Source organism: Leucopleurus acutus (genome assembly GCF_964270905.1).
Source record: "Leucopleurus acutus genome assembly, chromosome: 20".
NCBI classification, from domain to species: Eukaryota; Metazoa; Chordata; class Mammalia; order Artiodactyla; family Delphinidae; genus Leucopleurus; species Leucopleurus acutus.
In genome coordinates this window covers 31124737-31148062 of record NC_139162.1, presented here as the reverse complement: position 1 = coordinate 31148062, position 23326 = coordinate 31124737, and the positions used below count along the sequence as shown (strand labels likewise).

Genomic DNA, 23326 nt, shown 5'->3' with positions numbered 1-23326 from the left:
GAGGAATGCTTACATTTATATTTTTTTCTTCTTTTTATCCTTTTTACTTTCATAATTGGTCATCCCTCTAGGTTATGAAAAATATAACACTATCCGAGCAGACCCGGCATTATGCTTCTTGGAAAGAGTGGGAAAACCTGATGAGAAAGCAGTTGCTGCAGAACAGAGGGCGAACGATTATATGGATGGGTACGTGGATTTCAGAGTCATGAATTCTCCATATAGCTCTATCAACATCAGCATATTCTATGTCGGTGATGTTTCTCTTTAAAAAATGTTAGCAGTACGAGAATTGGAGTTTACAATTCAAAAGAGCTAATGATACTCTAATAAGTTAGCACTTGTCTAACAGAGTGCAATGAAGGAAGAGACCGGACCTTCCCCACACCCATTCTTTTGATGAGTCCTTCGTTTTTCCATTCTTAATGGTCATGGCAATTAAGACCAAAATTTTAGGGACCTAGGAGGGAAGAAGAAAGCTAAGCATATTACAACTGAAGAGAAATATGATGATGTTCATTATACCTATTATGAGGCCTTTATTATCTTTCTTTTCTTACCAAAAGAGAAAAATAAGAGACTATGTTAAGGTTAATACCACATTTATAAGTGAACTTGGGAGTAAGAGTAAATTAGAACTAGCTTTCTTCTGACTTGCCATGTAAATAGCCTTCACGCTATTAGGCTTGGGCTCCTCTGGCTGAAGAAGAGACTTCAGTCAGACCATTAAAACATACGAAGAAGTCCTTCCAACAATACCCCATTTGTTTGTCCTACCACGAGAAATTTGAAGTTCAGTACGATAATTATAGCATTTGTTGGTATTTAACAGGGATGTGGAAGATCCAGAATACAAACCTGCCCCAGCTATCTTTAAAGATGATATAGAGGTATGCTTTGGATCATGATTTTAAATCCTCGAATCTAGTTATCCATGTTTTCTTTTGCTTGCTATTTCTTTTGTATGTTTTTCCTTCATACATTTTCATTATGCATCATTTCTTAGAACATTAGCTAAGTTAGTGACTAACTTAGGTTGCCAGACATCACAAATAACCATTCAGAATTTGCTTGATCTCGTCTTCTAGACAAGCTGGAGGCTGGTTTGGACATATGAATGAAATGGGGATTCCCAACATGCTACACTGCTAGGAACCAGAGAAACACAGTGTTCAGGGGCAAAATCTCAAAGCAGAGTAAGAGCTAGATACTAAAAGTACACAGCAACAGATAAAGCGATCTGAAGTAGAGGTGGAGCCCAGAGGAATTCTGAGCTGCTAAAGCATAGTTCTAAGTGTTCTGTTTATAGAAAGTCAAAAGGAATTAAAAGAGTTGGTTGAAAGTACAGAATATAATCTGTTGGGTTGGGAAAATGATGTTAAAAGAGGAGAAGAATTTCTATAATATTTGTGAGAATATAGTAAAGACTAGACAGTGCTATGGCTGTCAGATAGGGTTTGTTGGTCTTGGTTGCCAAGGGAATTGGATATTGAGGAAGAAAGATGAGGCTTAGGCCAGTGTGTAGCAGTGAGAATGAAATCCAGTAAAGTCAGAACCCTTAAAGGGTAGTACCTTCTGCCAAACAGCACAGGGAAACAAGTAAATTTATCTCAGCATGGTTTCTGGGTAGGGAGAAAATTGTTTCCTCTGAGAATTCATAGCCATAGGCCTGCCTTCGCTTGAGTTTATGGTTTGATTTCTTTTACTTAATCTGCATGGTCCAGGAACTCTCAAGGCAAAAATGTAATATAAAGAGAGATCCCAAGCTGGTAATACCCTTGAGGTACTTGGTAAAAAGAACAGTTAGAAGAAACGACTTCAATCTAGATTACACTTGAGTCTTGAAGATAAAGCCCTCCATAAAATGAGGTCAAAATCCAAAAATTTTTAATTTATGAGGAGCAATTTACCATGAGTGAATGTTAGCACTATAACAAAGAACAAGATTAGATCTTTAAGAATTTCTGTTAATATATCTCCTGAAATAGAAAATAAATAAAATTTTAAATGATTAAAGACATTAAAGAAAGAACTAGGAAAAAAAGAAAGACAAGATTTTAAATGACGATGGACATATGAAAGAGAATTATATGTAACTTTAAAGGTGGAAAATACTATCGTTGAAATTTAAAACTCAACAAATAAGTTAAACATCCTGCTGGAGAAACAGATTAGACACAGCTCACGAGAGAAGAAATTATTTAGAAAATAGAGGAAGTTATCCATAATGTAGCGTGATGAATCAGTTTGAGCCAATCAGGAGAGAAAAACCACATAGTAATTTGAACAGGAAAGTTTAATGTAAAGAGCTATTGACTATAATAGGGGGGTTGAAATACTGAGTGGCAAGAACTTGACAGAATATAGGAATAGCCACTATTCCTAAGGCTGAGATACAGCAGCCAAGGAAGGGTCCTGTGCCCACCAGGGCTGAGGTTCTGACCTTTTGGGGAGGGTATGACCACAGCTCACTAGATGGAAGAAAAGTTGTTGTGCTGCCACACCTGAGCAACTTGCTGGAAATCCACCCTCTAGGGTTGCCAAGCTTTTCTTGGGGAAGTGTCACACCGGAGGCATTCCACTACAAAACCACCCAGGGGGAGGTTGCTCAGGAGAAGCTGCCGGGCAAGAGGTGCTAAAGAAACTGCATGAACTGCAAGAGCAGGGCACTGAGGAAGCTGCATGTGCTGTAGGAGCTGAGCAGTGGAGGAGCTCACAGCAACCAGGAAGTAAAATGCCTTTCTTCTCCAGCTCCCACTACTGACAAAGCTTAATATCACATTGGCTGGCTAAGAAAAAATAAAGAGCCTAGATCCGTTTTTTTTTTTTTCTTAGAGCTGGCAAAAGGTATGAGAGGCAGTAAATTTAGAGTTGAGAGGCAACAAACCGAAAACCAATACAATGGAGTATATAAAAAATCTTTTTAGATAAGAAGAGTATATATAGCATGATAATGTCCGGTGTATGTCTAATAGGCATTCCAGAGGGACAGACTAGAGAGCATAAGGGAGAAGCCCTATTTTAAGAGTTAACAGCTGAGAATTCTTCAGACTTGATGAAATACATGAATCCTCAGATTCAAGAAGTAAAGTGAATCTTGCAGGGATAAATGAAACTAAATCCACTTCAAGAAACATCCTGGTGCAATTACAGATACACCAAACAAAGAGAAGATGTTTCTTAAAACAACCACAGGAAAAAGACCCACCTACAAAGGAATGATGATAATTCTAACTTAGGGCTTTCTAAAACAAAAGTAGAAACTAGTAGTCATTGGAATAAAAACTTAGTTGGTAAGCTCCTTGACATAGGTCTTGGTGATGAGTTTTTTGAATCTGACACCAAAAACAAAAGCAAAAATAAACAAGTGCAACTACGTCAAACTAAAAAGCTGCACAGCAAAGGAAATCATCAATAAAAGAAAAAGGCAACCTACTCAATATGAGAAAATATTTGCAAATCATACATCTGATAAGGGGCTAATATCCAAAATATATAAAGAACTCATACAACTCAATAGCAAAAAAACCCAAACGATCTGATTAAAATATAGGGAGAAGATGTGAATAGACATTTTTTAGAAGAAGACATATAGATGGCCAACAGGTACATGAAAAGTCTCTACATCATTAATCATCAGGGAAATGCCAGTCAAAAAAACAATGAGATATCACCTCACACCGGTTAGAATGACTATTATCAAAAAGACTAGAAATAACAAGTATTGGCTAGGATGTGGAGAAAAGTGAACCTTGTATATTGTTGGTGGGAATGTAAATTGGTGCAGCCACTGTGGAAAACAGTATGGAGGTTCCTCAAAAAATTAAAAATAGAGCTGTCATATGACCCAGCAATCACACTTATGGGTATTTATCCCCCAAAAATGAAAACACTCATTTGAAAGATATATGCAGCCTGATCACATGTGGTTTGAAGTTTTATTTACAGTAGCCAAGATGTGGAAACAACCTAGGTGTCCATCGATAGACAAATGGATAGAGAGATTGTGATATATATATATATATATATATATATATATACACACACACACACATACACGTATATTCATATATATATGTGTGTGTATATATACACAATGGAATATTATTCAGTCTTTAAAAAGAATGAAATGTTGCCATTTGCAACAACATGGATGGACCTTGAGAGCATTGTACTAAGTAAAATAAGTCAGAAAAACACAAATATTGTGTGATGTCTCTTATATGTGGAATCTAAAAAGAAATTTTTTTAACTAAGTTGATAGATAAAGAGAATAGATTGTGGTTGCCAGAGGCTTGAGGTTAGAGGCAGGATGGAAATGGGTGAAATGTTTTTGGTTTGGGTTTTTTTAGTTTAAATAAATTGAATTTTTAAAATTCTATTGCAAAAGAAAGTATTCTATTATAAAGAAAATCGATTCTCTTATTATATCTTGACCCAGTTACCCTGTGACAAATTTCTGTTTTCTTTTAAAAGGATGATGTTTCCTCACCAGGAGATCTTGTTATAGCAGATGGAGGTAAATAGCATTTATTTCTTTACTTAGTATTATTGTAAATTAACATTCCCATGATACCATGAGATCAGTAAACTAATACACTTCTGTATGTCTCAAATGTATGTGAAATTTATTGAAGACAGTTGCAATCATTATAGAACATAGTTGATTGGAAATTTAACAATATTTTTAGTTGTAAATCTTTACGCAGTGACTCACTGAATTTTTATAGAATAGGAGTTTTGATGCTTTTGTGGCTTGATTATTACACTGGTATGTGACATTTCACCATTAAACACACCATTAGTGTTAATTTAATAATCCGTTTATTTGTTCATACACACATTGAGAAACATTCTTTTATCACTCAGTTTCTACAGGCTTTTCTGTACACGGTCTTGCTTCTCCTTCCTTCTGATATCAAGATAGAAACGTACTGTCACTAGAGTACATTCATTCCCAGCTGGTACCCAAGGGGAATAGTGCCTCACCTTCCTGTAATTCAACTAGGAATAAAGGAGTAGTTTTTCCTTCGCATGAATGATTACCACTTGATTATGGTATATATGGTTATATTACACTGTAGAAATAGAGAGTTAGATCTTGCACTTTTATTAGGTGAATGAAAACTTAAAAGTTATAACATTGTCATATTGAATTTTTTAAAATATATGTTCCTCCCTGATGACTTTTTACCTGTTTCATTCTAATTAAATTGAGATAAACTTAATACAGAAAGCTTTAATTTGAAGAGTTTATAGTGTTCAACTTCTCGATGGATTTCAGTTGGACTTTTAATTTATTTAAGTTAAGGCATTGAGTATTTGCCTTCCAGTAAGATATATTAGACCTGGAAATGCAAGAGTTGTATTTTCTGTGCAGATGAAGTTCTCTTTAAATATATAACATTGTAGTTCTTTATTCCACCGTGACCTACTCTTTGAGCTTGCTCTTAAAGTTTGTTGTAATTTTTAGAGCTATAGTTAAAACTTTTTTGAGAGGTTTGTTTTGTTTTTGTTTTTCATATAATCAGATTGGAAGAAAAAATTTTAAGTAGGGAAATTTTGCTGCTTTTGTGAACTTCATGACAGTATCTGTTTAGTTTTTGGGTTTTAGTTTTTTTTTTTTAATTGACATGAGTTTCTTTAAATGTAGATGGTCAACTGATGGAGGGTGATAAAATTTATTGGCCTACTCAGTCAGCTTTAACCACACGTTTGAGGCGTCTCATCACTGCATATCAGCGTACTAATAAAAACAGACAAATCCAGCAGATACAACCTACTTTCTCAGTGCCTGCCAGTGTTATGCAGCCTCTTTATGAAGAAGCCACTCTTAATCCTAAAATGGCAGCCAAGATAGAGAGACAGCAGAGGTAAGACAATAGCACTAAATTTTTAATATATAGTGTCTAAATATAGTGTTCATTCTGAAGTTTGTTAGGGTACGATTATCTCACGTTGTGAAAAACGTATGTAGGTAGAGAAGTTGGTCAAAGCAAAATGCTTTATGCATACCTACACATGTATATAAATATATGTACACACAAATATGGTTAAGCTAATACAGATTATTGCATTTTATAGTTATTAGTCCATACTTTATATTTGATCATTCTTTTGTCATGTTTATGAACAGTGAGGTATGGGGAAAAATGAAGGTGCAAACTCAAGAATTAAATTATCAATGAAACGTATGTTTAAATTATATGAAATAAATTCCACTGTATCTTACTTTACATGATGACATTAATGAAATATAAGAATGTATGGAAGAGAAGTTCATCTATGCTTTTTACAGAGGATGAACCCTTAAAACTACTGATGTCAAAGGGGAACAAATAGTAGTAGAACTTCTTCAAGAGGCTTGTTAGGAAGACAAGCAAACTTCTCTCATCCCAAAAGCTTTAACTTCTTAAAAAGGATAGAATATATGGAAAAGAATAAGAAAGTTTAACAATAACCTGGTGTCCTTATTAAACCTGTATCTTTGAATTTTTTTCTGAAAGATAAATCATTGTTCCTTTGTTTCATTTGCAACACATTCATTGTAACCAGAATTTAGTCTGACACTTAAGATTTTAGCTATCCTAGACGTAATCTTCAAATACTCCTACCTATGTAAATTTACTGTTTCAGTTATCTATCGTTGCATAAGAACCCACCCCAAAACGTAGTGACGTAAAAACAACATCAGTTTTTTGTTTGTCACTATTCTGTGGGTTGACCAGATGGTTCTTCTGCTTCCCATGGTGTTGGCTGGAGGGAGGTGAGGGCTGGAAGGTCCATAATGGCCTCACTCACATGGTTGGCAGTTGGTGCTGACTGCCAGCTGGGAGCTCAGATTCTAAGAGGGAGCATTCCAAGTGGCAAAGGCAGAAGCTGCAGATTTCTTAAGACCCAGCCTCTGCAGTTACAGAGTGTCACTTCTGCCACCTACTGTTGGTCAAAAAAAATCACAGGGCCAACCAGAATTTAAGGGAAAGGAAAATAGGTTGCATCTCTCAAAGCGAACTGTGGCAAAGACTGTGACCATCTTTAATCTACTGCATACATTTTCCCTTGCTCTGGCAGATCTGGATAATCTTCCTAAGTACTAGTTTTATCATGATATTCAATGGCTCTTTATTTAGTATAGGGATAAAGTCTAACTTCTTAATTAATTCGAGTCTCTTCAATTTAGGCCTCAGCATGCATTACTAATTTTATTCTCTCCTATTCCCTCTGCCTGAATGCCCCACTGAGTCTTGACTCAGTATCCTACTTAAGTTGTTGCTATCACCCAGAATACCCTTCTTCCTACTTTTTAGTCCATACCTCGCCCTACTACTCCTTCAGAGTTCAACACATGTTCTATCTCCTCTATTAGTTTTTTTCTCAACCAGACTAGCTCACAGTATTCTCCCTGCTTTCTGCACTCATATAGCACTTATCTAAATAAAACTAGTCATTTTCAGAATAATAAAAGATACTGTAATGGCATTCATCTTTTCCTTTCCATGTCTTACCTTTCTAACTTGTAAATTCTTTGAAGGTAGGTGTCATATTTTTTTGTGTCCTATGTAATCCTTGAATTTATCCTTTCTTTTCCATTCCTACTTTATCACTCAGGTACAAGGTTCATATGACTTGATTGGTTGGTTTCCCAGAATGACTATTTTTACATCATCATTAATCTTCTTAATGTATCATCATGATAAAAATGGCCTGTTAGTGTTTTTCAAAGGTCTTTCTCATATGCTTTTTCTCATTACACAGCAAACTTGTGATTGTTAACCAGGGAAAAGATTCTACTGTGTTTGGAGATCTATGGTGTGTGAGGATATTACCCTCTTAAAGTATCTTCAGGAACTTGCAACTGAATAGAGACTATTTTTAGCCAGACATTTAGAGTGTTTTATAAACTGACCCCAAGCCTACCTTCCTCTGTCCCCAATATGAGCCTTCTCCTTTTCAATCTGGAATAGTCATCATCCCCTTAAAATGTAAATTACTTCCTACTTTGCTTATTCTGTGCCCTCTTTCTAGTTCCCTCCCTTAATCTTAACCTTGTTCCATCTTAAATGCCACTTACTCTGTGATGCCTTTCTTCATCACTCAAGTTTGAACAGATCCTTCCATCTTCTGTGCTGTCCTAAAATTCATGGTTTCTATAATACATACAACTGTAAAATACTACCTTATACTGTAAATATGTTTGAAATGTTTTATCTTTTTCCCAAAGGGAGGGTCGTCATATCCTATAGAATCTTGTATCCCATGCATATTTTTTTGCACAGTAAGTATGCAAAAAACTATTATTGTCTGAAGGAAAAGAAGCACAGTTGGATAGATGAGTCAGCTGGCATTTTAAAATCTATTTCTAAGGAAATAGCCCTGGATTTAATCCTTTAAAGTGTTAGGGACTTGAAATGGTTTTAAATTTTTATTATAGTCATTGTATTTTGCATTAATATTTATTTACTTCCGTGAGAAATGTGACTTTTTCTTTAATCTATTCAAAATAGATGGACAAGAAGAGAAGAAGCTGACTTTTATAGAGTTGTGTCTACATTTGGAGTGGTGTTTGATCCTGACAGAGGCCAATTTGATTGGACAAAATTTAGAGCTATGGCTAGGCTACATAAGAAAACTGATGATAGTTTGGAGAAATATTTGTATGCATTCATGTCTATGTGTCGGAGGGTTTGTCGTCTTCCTTCCAAAGATGGTATGTATAAAATTTCTTTTTTTCCTCGTTTCAATCAAAGAAGCAAAATTAGTAAAATTCAGAAATTTCCAGCTATTTTATTTTAGTACTGTCTAATTCAACATTTCACCAGTTTTTCTGAATTGTAAATAAACTCTGCTCAAAGATCCTTTACTCCTTAATTCTACTATTGAAATGAGATCTAAAGAGAATAAAGGTACACATTTAATTTTGAGAAAATAGTGTTTTTATTAGATTTAGATTTATGATTGTGGGAGGTGGAAGATAAAGGATAGCTTTTGGTAAACAGAACTAACGTGTGTTTTTAGTCTATCTTATAGGAACTGTGCTTAGAGGGCTTATTTATACAAGTAATTTTGCAAGAAGTGAGGGCTCCACTCAAAAGACATTTTAAAGAGTTATAGTAGGAAAAAAACACCCAGGGCCTTCAAAAAAACAAAACGAAAGGAAAACAATCAGAGCTGCTAATGCTCAGCTAAGGGACTATTCTGGGGTGAATTTATTGTTTTTGAAGCCCATGTAGGGATTTTCCATATATCCCTCACTCTTCCCTAATGTTAAAATCTTACATGACTATAGTTATAGTATAATTATTAGCCCAATCAGTACAATACCGTACTAAATACCTATTCAAATCTTACTAGTTTTTCTACTGATGTCCTTTTCTGTTCCAGGAGCCCACATTGTATTTGGTGTTCTTTCTCCTTAGCCGCCTGCAGTCTGTAACAGTTCCTCAGTTTTGGGGTTGTTGTAGTTGTTGTTTTCTTTAATGACCTTGATACCTTTGATCAGTTTTGCCATAAACCCCTCAATTTGGATTTGTCTTGTGTTTTCACACAATTGGATTGAGGTTATGCCTTTTTTTGCAAGAATACCTCAGAAATGATGTTGTGTCTTTCTTGGAATGTAATGTCAAGGGGTTCATGATGTCATTATGTCTTATTACTGATGATGTTGCCCTTGATTCTTTGGATTAGCTAGTTTATGCTGCATTTTTCCAGTGTAAAATGGTTATCTTCTCCCCTGTAGTTAACAGATATCTTAAGAAGATACTTTGAGACAACACAGATCCTGTTCTACTCAAACTTTCACCCATTGATTACAGTAACCATCAGTAGATCTTGTCTGCAACAGTTTTTACTATGCAGTTCTCCTGCAAGGAAAAGCTGTTCCTTCTCCCTAGTCTACTTAATTATTTATTCATATTAGTATTTTTTCATGTGGGTATTTATTTTTTATTCTGTAGGTTATAATCCAGTACTATCAGAATTCATTTTGATGTTCAAATTGTTCCACATTTGGCCATTAGTAACTCCTTCAGGTGGTCTCTACATTATTTCAACAAGCCTCTATCTCTTTTTGAGTACTTCTCAACTGCCAGTATCTCTGCTCACAAAGATAAGACCTCATCAAAAGGAACAGAGTATGGTCTGATGTTAAAAATGAACTATCTTCATACACTGTTTGACAATTATTCCCATGTTTCCATCAAATTTTAAGAAAGCCTTTGTTGTCCCTGTGAGTTCACTGTAATGCCCTGAGTTACCTCGGTGCAGTTAAGGATATGTGGACTTAGGTTTGCTTATGGGGTGTTAATTTAACAGATTTAATTTGTATTTATAAATGAATTTGAGTGCTTTTCTCTTTAAAACACATAATAGTATGACATTAGCTCATAGGGAATTTCTTAAAAGTAACTTCCTAGTTATATTAACACACCTCCAAAATAACTTTAATGTTTTACTTAACTTTCTGTAGATCCAGTGTTATATGTTACATGATTTTTAGTACTTCTTTCTAAAATTTATATTTCTCCTCATTTAAAAACGTTAAAAAGAAATTCTGGAAAGTATACAATGATATTGAGTAGAGGTGCATTTTAGAAGTTGCTTTATTTGTTATAATATAATGAAGTATCTTTGAGTGTAATATGTTTGTTCTTGTTTCAATGTAGAATTGGTGGATCCAAATATTTTTATCCAGCCAATCACAGAAGAACGTGCTTCTAGGACTTTATATCGCATTGAACTTCTAAGGAAAGTAAGGGAACAGGCCCTCCGACATCCACAGTTATTTGAGCGCTTGAAGCTTTGCCATCCAAATCCAGACTTACCAGTCTGGTGGGAGTGTGGCCCTCATGATAGGGACTTGCTCATTGGAGCTGCTAAACATGGGGTGAGCCGAACAGACTATCACATTCTTCGTGATCCTGAACTCTCATTTATGGCAGCTCAAAGGAACTACAGTCAAAGTAAGATGGCTCATTCAAAGACTTCTACCCCACTTTTACAGCAATATCAAGTAGCACTTTCTGCTTCTCCTCTTACCTCTCTACCTAGGCTCCTAGATCCTAAAGGTATTATTCTAGAGGATGTGAAAGTTAAAAGTGAAAACCTTAAAGAGGAGCCTCAGTTTTCTGAAGAAGAATCTATGACTTCTGAGGAAACCAGGACACTAATAAAGTCTGAGCCTGTAAGTCCAAAGAATGGTGTTTTACCACAGGCTACTGGAGACCAGAAATCTGGTGGAAAAGGTGAAACAGACAGACGCATGGTTGCAGCCAGAACAGAGCCTCTAACTCCAAACCCAGCTTCTAAGAAGCAGCGAGTCCACAAAAGAGGATCAGAGTCTAGTTCTGATTCTGACTCTGATTCTGAGAGATCGTCCTGTTCTTCCAGATCATCTTCTTCTTCGTCTTCCTCTTCTTCTTGTTCCCACTCTCGATCAGGCTCTAGCTCTTCTTCTTCCTCCTCTTGTTCTTCAGCATCATCTTCATCCTCATCCTCGTCCTCCTCTTCCTCATCATCCTCCTCATCTTCATCAGAAGAAAGTGACAGTGAAGAAGAGGAAGTCCAAAAGCGAGGTATATGCATAAAGTGCTTTTTCTATTTTAAGACAGCATTTCACATGAAAATGAAAAGAATTGATTTGGATCACTTAAGCATATTTAAATTTTATGTGTACAGATTTTCTTAGAGAAGGACTACTGAAAACGCAACTAAATTCCTGGTTCTTACTCCGTATTCAGTATTCACATTGCAAAATGGGTTAGTCAAACCGGATTAGCGACTTGGCACAGTAATTTTATTACTTTGTGATTGCCTTAAATTTATTATTACATCTTGCCTGGAACAAGTTGATCAGTGAACAAATAAAGGTAATATTTTATAACAGCCACCAGTCCGACTTACAAGAGTATCATAAGCCCTACTTGGCCCTACTTAGAAAGATCTAGCATAGGAACTTCAGTCTGTCGGTAGTGTTAGGTGGTCCTCTTCTGCGGGTGTCCTTATAGCAGTCGAACAGCTCAGGAAATGAGTCAACATCAAGTGGACACAGGAGCCACTGTGATACCCACAGGAGTGAGAATCTCCTGTAACAACTCCAGAAGCATGACTTTCAGGGTTACCACAAGGGACATGCCCAATTATGAGAGTCCCCTCTTTAGAGAATGATAGCCTCCCCAGCAATATTTGTGTCCTCCCAGTCCAGATACAGTTTACCAATCAGGAGTTTATGTATTTCCAGGGAAACAGACCTAGAGTGTTAACCATGGTTCAAATTTTCATGCAGAAAGGGATGTTTTGTTAACCTTTTTTTCCTCAAACTCCTTTATGCCACTTATTGTGCTTTTATTTCAATTTTAAAAATAATGAGTACTTTATTGTATTCTAGGTGAATTTTTTTTTACTTCTAACTTTTCATTTTCAAATATATCTGAATAATTATATAGGATTTGAAAAGTATATGTAAAATTGTGTTATGCAGTCTTTTTAAAACAGTTATAATTGGCTATGATTATTCTTAGCAGAAGGTGCCCCTCACGTGAAAGCCTATGATGAAGAAAGCGTTGCATCACTGAGCACTACCCAGGATGAGACCCAGGATAGTTTCCAGATGAACAACGGGACCCCAGAGTCTGCTTACATCCTGCAAGGTGGATACATGCTGGCAGCTTCGTACTGGCCAAAGGTAAATGAGTAATTTCTTGCTGGAATAGGTCATTTTTTGAGTATTTTTCTATATTTCTTTAATGATAGATATTATGTAGTAAAAAAAAGTCACTTATATGTGGAATGACATTTTGGTGTTAGCATTAAAAGTATTAAATATTACTATCAAGTAAATTAGGTCTACTTAAATGTATGTGTTTCTCAATATAATCCTAGAATATTTAGTGGAAAAGATAATGAATGCTTATGTTCACATACAAGTTAGTATTCAGGTGCTACTTTATGAATTAAGTGCTTTTAAGTGGGTCTTCTTGAAGAAATTTACCAAGCCAGTTGTGACCTAGAAAAAAGGTTCATTTAAGTACATGTACATACAGTGGTGGAAGTTCAGATTGGATTAAGACAGTTCTTCTTCCAGTATGTGACTAGGCTAGTAGAAGAGTACTTACCTTTAGGAGTGAGGTTGGGAAATAAATGGGAGAGGAGAGAACTCTTTACTCTTATGTATACTTCTGAGTTGTTTGAACTTTGTACAAGGAACCTGTGTTACTCTTATAAAAACAAAAGAACAGAAAAATATCTTTATAGTATAATATTTTTTAATGTCACCAATGGGAATTTGTATAGAATTGTAAATGTATGTGAGAATATGTATGCATACCAAATACACATATGTTGTACCAGGGTTAAATCCATCAAGGCTGTGATCCCCAAAGTTCTGACTCAGTTATTAAAATTATCCTTTGATGTTCATGCTTTTCCAGGACCGTGTGATGATCAACCGGTTGGACAGTATTTGTCAAACAGTCCTGAAAGGGAAGTGGCCTTCAGCTAGAAGAAGTTATGATGCCAGTGCAGTGGCTTCTTTCTATACCACAAAGCTGCTGGACAGCTCTGGCGCAGCTACAGAATATAGCGAGCCCAGCGTGCCCACTCCTGCAGGTGCTGGCGTTAAAGAAGAACACGATCAGTCAACACAGATGTCAAAGGTGAAGAAGCATGTACGAGAAAAGGAGTTTACAGTGAAAATCAAAGACGTATGTTTATTTTTATTGCCCTAGGACCTGATTGCGATTGCGGTGTGCAGCATGCTTTTCCTGCAAATGGCTGCCTGCTCTTACTCTTACTTCCTTCACATACTTGTTTTCTGGCATTTGGATTGTTTTCTTTTAGATATCCAGGTTATTAAACTTGAATATTCTACTAGAGGAATCGTCATTAAATATGTTTTTCTACCTATACTTCTGAAAATAGTCCTTCTGCAGATCAAGATGCTTTCTTAAACAGTCTGACAATTTCTTATTGTTTGGTTCTTTTATATAGTATTCACATGGTATGTCAGTGCACTTCCTGTTTTAAACATTTAGCATGCCCTGTTATCAGTAACATTTTATTGTTCAGTATGATTTTTGAAGCTAAATTGATTGATTACTCAGTGTCTAAAACATGGGTAATATCTTCTAATATGTCATGTGAATAGTGTACGCAGAGACATAGGTCAGAAGCTGAAAGGGTTACAATGTGCTAGTCACATGAAAAGCTCTGTTTTGCTCAGAAAAGTATATGTAATACCTGGATGTTTTTCATTTAAGATAGAAATTTTAATATTCATTATAGAAATTGATTAAATGTTTTTCTCCAATTGATGTATGAATAAGAGAACATGATTAACTTTTCAGGGTTTTTAACCTCACTTTTTCTAAGTAAAAGATTTCTCTCAATATACTACGAGGTTTTTTTTAATCATTTCTTTCTTATTAATGGTGTTTGTTTAACAGGAAGGTGGTTTGAAGTTGACATTTCAGAAGCAAGGGCTTGCTCAGAGAAGGCCATTGGACAGTGAAGATGGTGCTCTAGGGCAGCAGCAGTACCTCACTCGACTTCGGGACCTTCAAGGTGCGTCAGAGACCAGCCTCGCCAGTTTTCCGAAATCCATGCCAATATCAGGTGAATATGCTAGTAATCATTGCCTCAGCATGAAATAGTCCATCATTTGCAAATCCTTTTTTACTTACTCATAGGATACTTACGAGAACCAGATTGTTACTACTTTAAACAGCCCTCTTATTATTAGAAAGCTCTAATTATCACAAAATTTCTTCTTATTTGGAAGCAAACTTTGCCTGCAATTGGTTCTTCTCAGTGACTGAAGTTCTGTCTTCAAAGGCCTCAGAGAATTAACCTAGTCCTATGTCTGCATGATAATCTTAACATTCGGAAAACAATGATCATATCTCCCCTTGGGACGATATTTTGTACTAACCTTTTGACTATTTGAATCAACAAGTATTTATTGAATACTGAACTGGTGCCCTGTGTTCTGTGCTCTCTAGGCACTGAGGAATCCATCCATAAGCAGTTTTTTTATTTTGTTGATGTATCTAGTTGTACTTTAATTCTTTCTGTGTCCCTCTTAAAGTATGCTGTCAAGAACTGATAATTTTAGTTAAGAGCAGCTGAGTCTTAAAATGTATGGACCACAGCATACTAATCGTAAAAAATGTAACTTTTCAATTAAAAGCAGGTAAGTGACTGGAATTTCCTTTATACCTCCATATACATAAGGCTAAGGACTCTATTTCAGTATTCTACTAAATTCGTTTGCCATACAATAACTTGTAAACATTTCAAAACTCCTGTGCCTGTGTACAATGTGTGGAATTGCTGAAGTTTGGGAAAATAGTGCTTTATTATAGGTGTTAAATTGATTGCTGTTTCCAGTTGCTGCTCTTACTGCTTTCTAATTATAAATTATAATTAAATTATAAATTAGAGTCATCAGACTTACTTTTGTCTCTTATGGTTTCATTAACCATTCAGTGTAAGTCTCCAATTACTGGACTTTCAGACACGTATGAATGAGCCACAGTTCTCTTACTGAAGTATAAATCCCCCAAATTGTGATTTACAATGGCAAGGAGCTCTTTTTTTCGTGAGAAAATGGGAAGAGATGGGGAAGATAAGCTCTGGGCTTTTTTGCCCAACCTAAGTGTGTTTAATAATACCACTGCTTGTACCTTGATAAGTCCATAACTCTATAAAGTGGGATTGATACATCTATCATCTGAACATTTTACTGCTATTGCAGCTGAAGATTTTACAGTCTTTGCCTATAAGTAATTCTTTGGTAAATAATACTGTTTTAATAGTATCAATAGTAATTATAACACTAATTTGCACCTATACCAAATATTAAAAAGCCTCAAAAACATTAAAACTAGATAGAATTATCTAAGAATTGTATCTCGTCCATCTTGATAATTGCAAATGTGAAATCTGTTTTTGTTTTTGGCCGTGCCATGTGGCATGTGGGATCTTAGTTCCCCAGCGGGGGATTGATCCCTTGCCCCCTGCATTGGGAGATCCGAGTCTTAACCACTGGACCACCAGAGAAGTCCCTGTAAATGTGAAATCTAGCTCTGTCTTCCTACATGACTCTTAGGAAACCTGCTAACATTTTTTAACCTTTTCTTGTTCGCGAAGTGAGGAGTTGGGGTCAACGGAGAGGTAGCATTGTTAGGTGGATTAAATAATATATGTAAAGTGACTAGTATGGAAATTGGCACATAATTAGATGCTAAACAGATGTTAAAATTAGGTTTTAGAATTAGATGCTCAACAACTGGTATTATAATTCTTCGTATTAAGCCCTTTTTATGTTTGTATGGGCACCCCCGAATTTTATCTAAAAGCTTTGAGTGAAGATACATCATATAATGTAAATTAATTAATGAAGGACAGTAAAATAGCATAAGTTATAAGAGGACAAAACTAAAGAGCCTATTCCAGAAATCACCTGGAATAGTACACAAAAGATGGTAGAGCCAAACAGCCTGGATTTGAATTCTGTCATTTAACACTGTTGTGACATTGGGCCTGAGACATAATGTTTCTGATCACATTTATAAAATGGGCTTAATACCTCTGTGTTTTGTTTGTTTTGTTTTTGGTAATTTAAGAAAACATTTGTAAAACCTAGTCCAGAATATGGCACCTAGTAGGCATTCAATAGAAAGAAGGTATTTTTAATATTGTTGTAATTACATCTAAGATAAAGACAACACAGGCTTTATAGAGTAGACTAGGTTAAATTTTCCATTTTGGATTCTAGGTTAAAATAAATCAGTAATGTTTATTAAAATCACTCTCTAAAAGAAGTCAAGGTAGCTGGGTTTGTTGTTGATTTAAAAAATGAAAGAAGTCAAGGGAGTATATAATTTGCCAAATTGGGTATGTTTACAAATGATCAAGTAGGATTTCTTTATAAATACATAATTTGGTGTGTATACTAATGTTTTTCCATAGATAATTGTATTAAGTACTTTTCTTTTTATATAGCACTGGGATAGCAGTAAAGGGAAAGTGAAAGAAACTTAAGACAGTCTCTGCCTTTCAGTTGCTTGGTAGACTAGACCCACATGTTAAAATATTAGAAAATATGTTAAAAACAAGATAATATATCTTGCTACACAGCATTATAGTTAATAAATATTGGAAAAGAGAGAAGTCACTGCTGTCTAGAGACTTAGGCAGAGTCCTGTGGAAGAGGCAGACTTGAACAGAATTTATAAGAGGAAGATTAGATAATGGTTTTTCTGGAAAATGACATTGAGAGAGAGTCAGGAAATAGCGTGAACCAGAGACTTGATGTTGGGAAAATTGTATGGTTTTAGGATAAGACTGACCTAGCTACTGTTTAAATTCTTACTGGAGAGATATTTGTATAAGGTCAGAGACTGCTTAGCAAAGGTAAATCTAGATTATGGGCAACATCAAAAAGTGAGCTGGGGAGGGGATTGGGTTGGTGGTCAGGCAGGAATGAGGCTTGATGTAAGGCATTTCATTCATACTAGAATAGGAAGCCATGAGAAGTTCTTATAAAACAGAATAGTACTTTTAAAAGTAATATTTTAGGAAAGTTATTCTATTATTACAGTTAAAATGTACTATAGTGAAAGTATTTTCAAATATTCATAATATTTTGTTAATCTGATTTTAATGAAATAATGAAAGCTGTTCTTTTTTAATAATGTTATGTCACATTCCTCAGTGCTTTCATATGCAAAAATAATTTTTACTCATTGTAATTAGTTATTCCTTACTAATTATGAATTAAGGTATTTTTTGTAACTGAGATGTGAGGAGAGTGATTTCCATAAGATTACACAGCCAACCAAAGGGAAATGTCTTTTAGGGATACACAGGACTTGGTCAAAAATTCTCCTTGAATGATTGAAAATGCATTTCTCGCTACAAACTGTGAACCATTTTAAGCAAACATCTCATTATTAATATTTTCTTTTATAAGAGTGTTCTAGATTACGTACTCTTTAAGGACAGGAACTGTGTCTTACCTTTGAATCATCATAGTGCTTTGTACATAGCTGTTTGATAAATGTGTATTTATTTATTAGGAAAAAAATGAATGCATGGTACTGTTTCATTCATACCTCTTACAAACATTTTTTAGTGAGTGCCTACTGAAATGAAGAGTGAGAAGGGTCAGTTTAATTTGGCAAGAAACAGTGGTGGTCTTAAAGAAAATACCTTAAATAGGCTGGGGCAGGAGTGGACTGTGGGAATTGAGGAGTGAGGTTGTCATGAGAAAGGGGAGCATAATAGCAACCAACTTTTCAAAAGTTTTGAAAGTTATGAAAAAGCCGAAAGAAGTTTATTTTTTATTTGAGTTGGGCCATGTTTTTAAGTTGATAAGAATCTAATGTAGAGTAAGATATTTTGGCACAAAAAAACAAAGATAAATGATAAAACAAACTTTTAGAAAAAGTAGGGATTAATGGGTTCAAAAAAGGGGGAAAGGTTTGTCTTGTACATGAGAAAGGCATGGTTCTTCCTCGAAAAGGGGACAAAAGAAAAGATGTGTGACTATCCAGAGGAAAAATTTGAGGAGACAAGTCACAACTTGAAAGAGACCTAGATTACAATTCTCCTGGTTTTTAAATGAGAAATGAGGTGGTATTTTTAATCCAAGAATTGCTTGATTTTGTCTGACTGCTTGTAAAATAAGAACTAAATTTCTATGTATTTTTTTAAATAAACTTTTTCTTTGATCATGAGTATCATTACAAGCATTAATTATTTATTTTATTCTATTTTATTGGAGTATAGTTAATTTACAATGTTATATTAATTTCTGCTATACAACAAAGTGATTCAGTTATACATATATATACATTCTTTTTCATATTCTTTTCCATTATGGTTTATCACAGGATACTGAATATAGTTCCCTGTGCTATACAGTAGGACCTTGTTGTTTATCCATTCTCTATATAATAGTTTGTATCTGCTAATCTCGAACTCCCACTCCATCCCTCCCCAACCCCCGCAAAATGTCTATGTATTTAGAAAAGTAATTACGTTTAATTTAAGAACTAGATTTTTATCACTCTTTTGCATTTTTAATTTGTTAGGTACTCCCATTCAGTCAACCCTTGGTGCCAATGGAGTTTTATTAGACAACCAGCCTGTAGTCAAAAAAAGGCGGGGAAGGAGGAAGAATGTAGAAGGTGTTGACATCCTCTTTTTCAACAGAAATAAACCACCTAATCATGTAAGTAAAGTAATGCTTAAAAACTACTGATCCTTGAGTCCAAAATTCAATTCTAGTAAATATACATATTGCTGTTTGTGAATGTTTTGTAGAATAATAAAGATAATTAGAAAATTAGGAGTATACTATATAGCTTTAGATTGTATCTCAGTAGAATCCAGCACTGGCTAAGATTCATGAAAATTTTAAATTTGAAAGATTTAGCTGACCTTTAAACAACTTTTTTTTTCCTCTTCAAAACGAATTGCTTCATTGGACCAAAATCAGAATGCTAAAGCATGGAAATAAAATTGTCATTTGATGTTTTTCTACAGGTTACTTTAGGCTTAACCACCTCACAGATTTCTACAGGGATAAATCCAGCACTATCCTATACTCAACCTCAAGGAATTCCTGATACAGAAAGTCCCGTTCCAGTTATTAATCTTAAAGATGGGACAAGACTTGCAGGCGATGATGCACCGAAGAGAAAGGATTTGGAAAAATGGCTTAAGGAGCACCCAGGTTATGTGGAAGATTTAGGAGCTTTTATTCCTGTAGGTGATGCCTTATAAAACTTGGTATATTTTACTTCTATGATTGGTCACACCTATAATGATGAAGCATAAATTCTCACCCACTTATGTGTTCTGCCCAAGATTTAGGAAAATTAGCAGAAAAAAATAATGACTATCTTTCGATACAATACAATATCATTTTCCATTTTTCCATTCTGCATTCAATAAGTGTTTAAGTAATAAAAATCACCTCTCATATACAGAGTACTATCATAGACCCAATGAATATTGTAAAGTTACAAAACTTGCAATCTTTTCCCACAAATAGTTTGTTTTAAAATAATAAAAATGATCATAGTAAACATTTATTGAGACTTAGCTGTGTGCTTGGCTTTATACTTAGCATGGATTACCTAATTTAACACCCCCTAACTTTATCAGAATGGCATCATTATAACTTTATAAAGAAATGGAAATACTGAAATTTTAAATATTGGGTTGGCCAAAAAGTGCCTTCGGTTTTTAAGTAAAAATAAAAGACACATTTTTCATTTTCACCAAGAACTTTATTTAACAACATATTCACTATTTTGTTCCACTACCTTCTGCCATTTTTCAGGCAACTTCATAATTCCGTCTTCCCAAAACTTTTTATCTTGTTGAGCAAAGAACTCTTCCAGGTGCCTTTTATAGTCTTCCAAGGAATTGAAATTTTTTCCATTAAGAGAATTTTGTAAAGACCAAAATAAATGGCAATCTGAAGATGCAATGTCTGGTGAATATGGTGGATGAATCAGAACTTCCCAGCCAAGCTGCAACAGTTTTTGCCTGGTCATCAAAGAAACATGCGGTCTTGCATTATCCTGATGGAAGATTATGTGCTTTCTGTTGACTAATTCCGAACACTTTTCATTGAGTGCTGCTTTCAGTTGGTCTAACTGGGAGCAGTACTTGTTGGAATTAATCGTTTGGTTTTCCAGAAGGAGCTCATAATAGAGGACTCCCTTCCAATCCCACCATATACACAGCATCACCTTCTTTGGATGAAGACCAGCCTTTGGTGTGGTTAGTGGTGGTTCATTTCACTTGCCCTACGATCTCTTCTGTTCCACATTGTTGTACAGTATCCATTTTTCATCTCCTGTCACAATTTGTTTTAAAAATGGAACGTTTTCATTACGTTTAAGTAGAGAATCACATGCAGAAATACGATCAAGAAGGGTTTTTTCTGCTTAACTTACATGGAACCCAAACATCAAAGCGATTCACATAACCAAGCTGGTGTAAATGATTTTCAACACTTGATTTGGATATTTTGAGTATGTCCGCTGTCTCCCGCATGGTATAATGTTGATTGTTCTCAGTTAATGTCTCAATTTGATCACTATCAATTTCAACTGGTCTACCCGACCATGGAGCACCATCCAGCGAGAAATCTCCGGCACGAAACTTCGCAAACCACTTTTGACACGTTCGATCACTCACAGCCCTTTCTCCATATACTGCACAAATATGTTTTTGTGTTTCGGTTGTGTTTTTACCTTTCTTGAAATAATAAAGCTTAATATGCCGAAAATGTTGCTTTTTTTCTTCCACCTTCAGTATTAAAATGGCTACGCAAAAATTCACCAATTTTGATAAGTTTTTTTTTTAAATGCACGCTGATATGACAGCTGTCACAATACAGTCTAACGAAATTGTTTCGAATGAAGTAAAGACAACTAAGTGCTACTAGAGCCATCTTATGGAAAACACCAAATGAACCTTTTGACCAACCCAATAAATAGTGCAAGGCCACACAGCTAATAAGTCTTAAATCCACTGTTCAAACTGCTACACTTAAGATCTCATAAGAATACACCTTCTGGTTCTTGTCAGATGCATGGTTTATATTAGTCAAAGAGGAGAACAGATATATTAATATGCATTTTTCTTATCCTCTGAAATACTTTCTACTCACTACCTCATGGGCGTATGTCTTTCTTACTCGTAGAAATCTATTATTTAAGTTTGTAATGCTTTACTGTCAGATGCTGATGTACCAAATTTTGTATCAGTCTCCCTTGATGTTTCTATATATTTTAGAAGGTAAAAGAGTAATGGCATATCCTCTATACAATGAAGTTAGTGGGTTTGTTCTATCTGCTTCCATTATGAAGATTAATTGGATAACCCATTGAAGTCGTCCCCTACCCCATGAACTTCTTAAGGGCTGTCCTATTCACCTTGTATCCCCAGGACTTAGCACGTAATTCCTGCTACAGGGGATGGTATCTAGCTCCTTGTAAATATTTACTGAGTCAGTGATTTAAAAAATTAAAAATGAAAGTCTTTTGGAGACTAAAAAGTGCTATATAAAGGTAAAGTGATTGTTATTTTATTAACAAAAAAATTCATTACCTTATTTTTTCATGCAAAAGAACCACAGAAGCTCCAGTCCCTAGAATGTGACTGTAATATATATTTTTATATACTTGTATCTGTAATATATATTTAGTTTAATATTTTACATTGCTATTATCATCCTCAAGAGATAACCTGGTAGTCTAAAATAGGGAGCCTCAGTCTTGGCTTTTGAATGCCTTTCATATCCCTAATTTTTTCAAAAGATGCCACAAATTCTCAAATAAACTTTCTGTTAATTCTTTTGATTTAAAAAAAAAAGCACCAAATAAAGCTCTTGTAATTATGAGGGGAAGGGTTGTCAGTAAGGTGAGCAATCATAAAATGAGTATTGCAATTCTAAAAATAATGAGAATTGTTAGTTTAACCCTATACTTATTAACATGTTAGAAAATACTGTTTATTCAGTCAGTAAATTTTTATTGAGCAACTATTATGTGCTAGTTACTATTTAAAGGGATTTAGGATAAAACAGTGAACAATATAAAGTTCTTGCCCTCATGGCAGTTATACTCTAGTCTCTGAAGATTGTCATACCTTTCTCTTTCCACTGCAAAGGAATCTTTATTACTTTTTTTTTTAACTTATAGGAGTTCATCATTTTCCCTGCAAATAAACCTTTTGTCCTAATTTTTTATATAACTTTATTATTAAGATTTTAAAACATTGTTATAAGTAGCATTTGTTGGAGTACAGAATACAAGATAACAACTGGTATGATTTCCAAGGGCACTTTACATTAATGGTATATTGGATCTCACACTTTGCTGTGATATCTCTACAACAAAATGATCATAATGTGGTATATGTACTATACCAGTGGTATGTATAAACTGCCATGGAAACTGATAAAAGAATAATTACTCTGCCCAGGCAGAGTATCTGGGAAAAGATAGAAAATAGAGCTGACATGACTGGTGGATGATAAAAGAATAAGTAGGCATTTGACCAGGTTAATACTGGTCAAATGCCTACTTATTCTAGGCAGGATAAGAGGAGGATACTCTAGGCATTATAGAACAATTATGAAGAGAGTCTAAAAAGGATATAGTCATAAAACAGTAACTAGTCTGATATTCCAGAGTATGTGAGGGAATGAGTGGGGTAATAGTAATTGGTTAGAAAAGATGAATTCAGTCCAGGCTGTGATGGGACTGGTATGCCATGCTGAAGAGTTTGAGCTTTAGTCTGTTGG

At 35.0% G+C, this 23326-nt stretch overlaps 1 protein-coding gene across 11 annotated transcripts in view; it reads left to right on the top strand.

The window, feature by feature from the left end:
• Nucleotides 1-23326, top strand: part of CHD9 (chromodomain helicase DNA binding protein 9) — a 244345-nt gene that overhangs the window by 210523 nt on the left and 10496 nt on the right. For 7 of the 11 annotated variants that reach the window (XM_082862789.1, XM_082862785.1, XM_082862790.1 and 4 more), the window contains 11 exons: nucleotides 72-189; nucleotides 833-890; nucleotides 4477-4519; nucleotides 5654-5873; nucleotides 8505-8707; nucleotides 10662-11570; nucleotides 12519-12679; nucleotides 13425-13697; nucleotides 14439-14607; nucleotides 19092-19231; nucleotides 19546-19767. In XM_082862789.1, the coding sequence (XP_082718915.1) occupies nucleotides 72-189; nucleotides 833-890; nucleotides 4477-4519; nucleotides 5654-5873; nucleotides 8505-8707; nucleotides 10662-11570; nucleotides 12519-12679; nucleotides 13425-13697; nucleotides 14439-14607; nucleotides 19092-19231; nucleotides 19546-19767 (2516 nt within the window). The remainder of the gene's footprint in view (nucleotides 1-71; nucleotides 190-832; nucleotides 891-4476; nucleotides 4520-5653; nucleotides 5874-8504; nucleotides 8708-10661; nucleotides 11571-12518; nucleotides 12680-13424; nucleotides 13698-14438; nucleotides 14608-19091; nucleotides 19232-19545; nucleotides 19768-23326) is intronic. The other 4 variants (XM_082862792.1, XM_082862787.1, XM_082862793.1 and 1 more) reach the window with 3 other exon arrangements.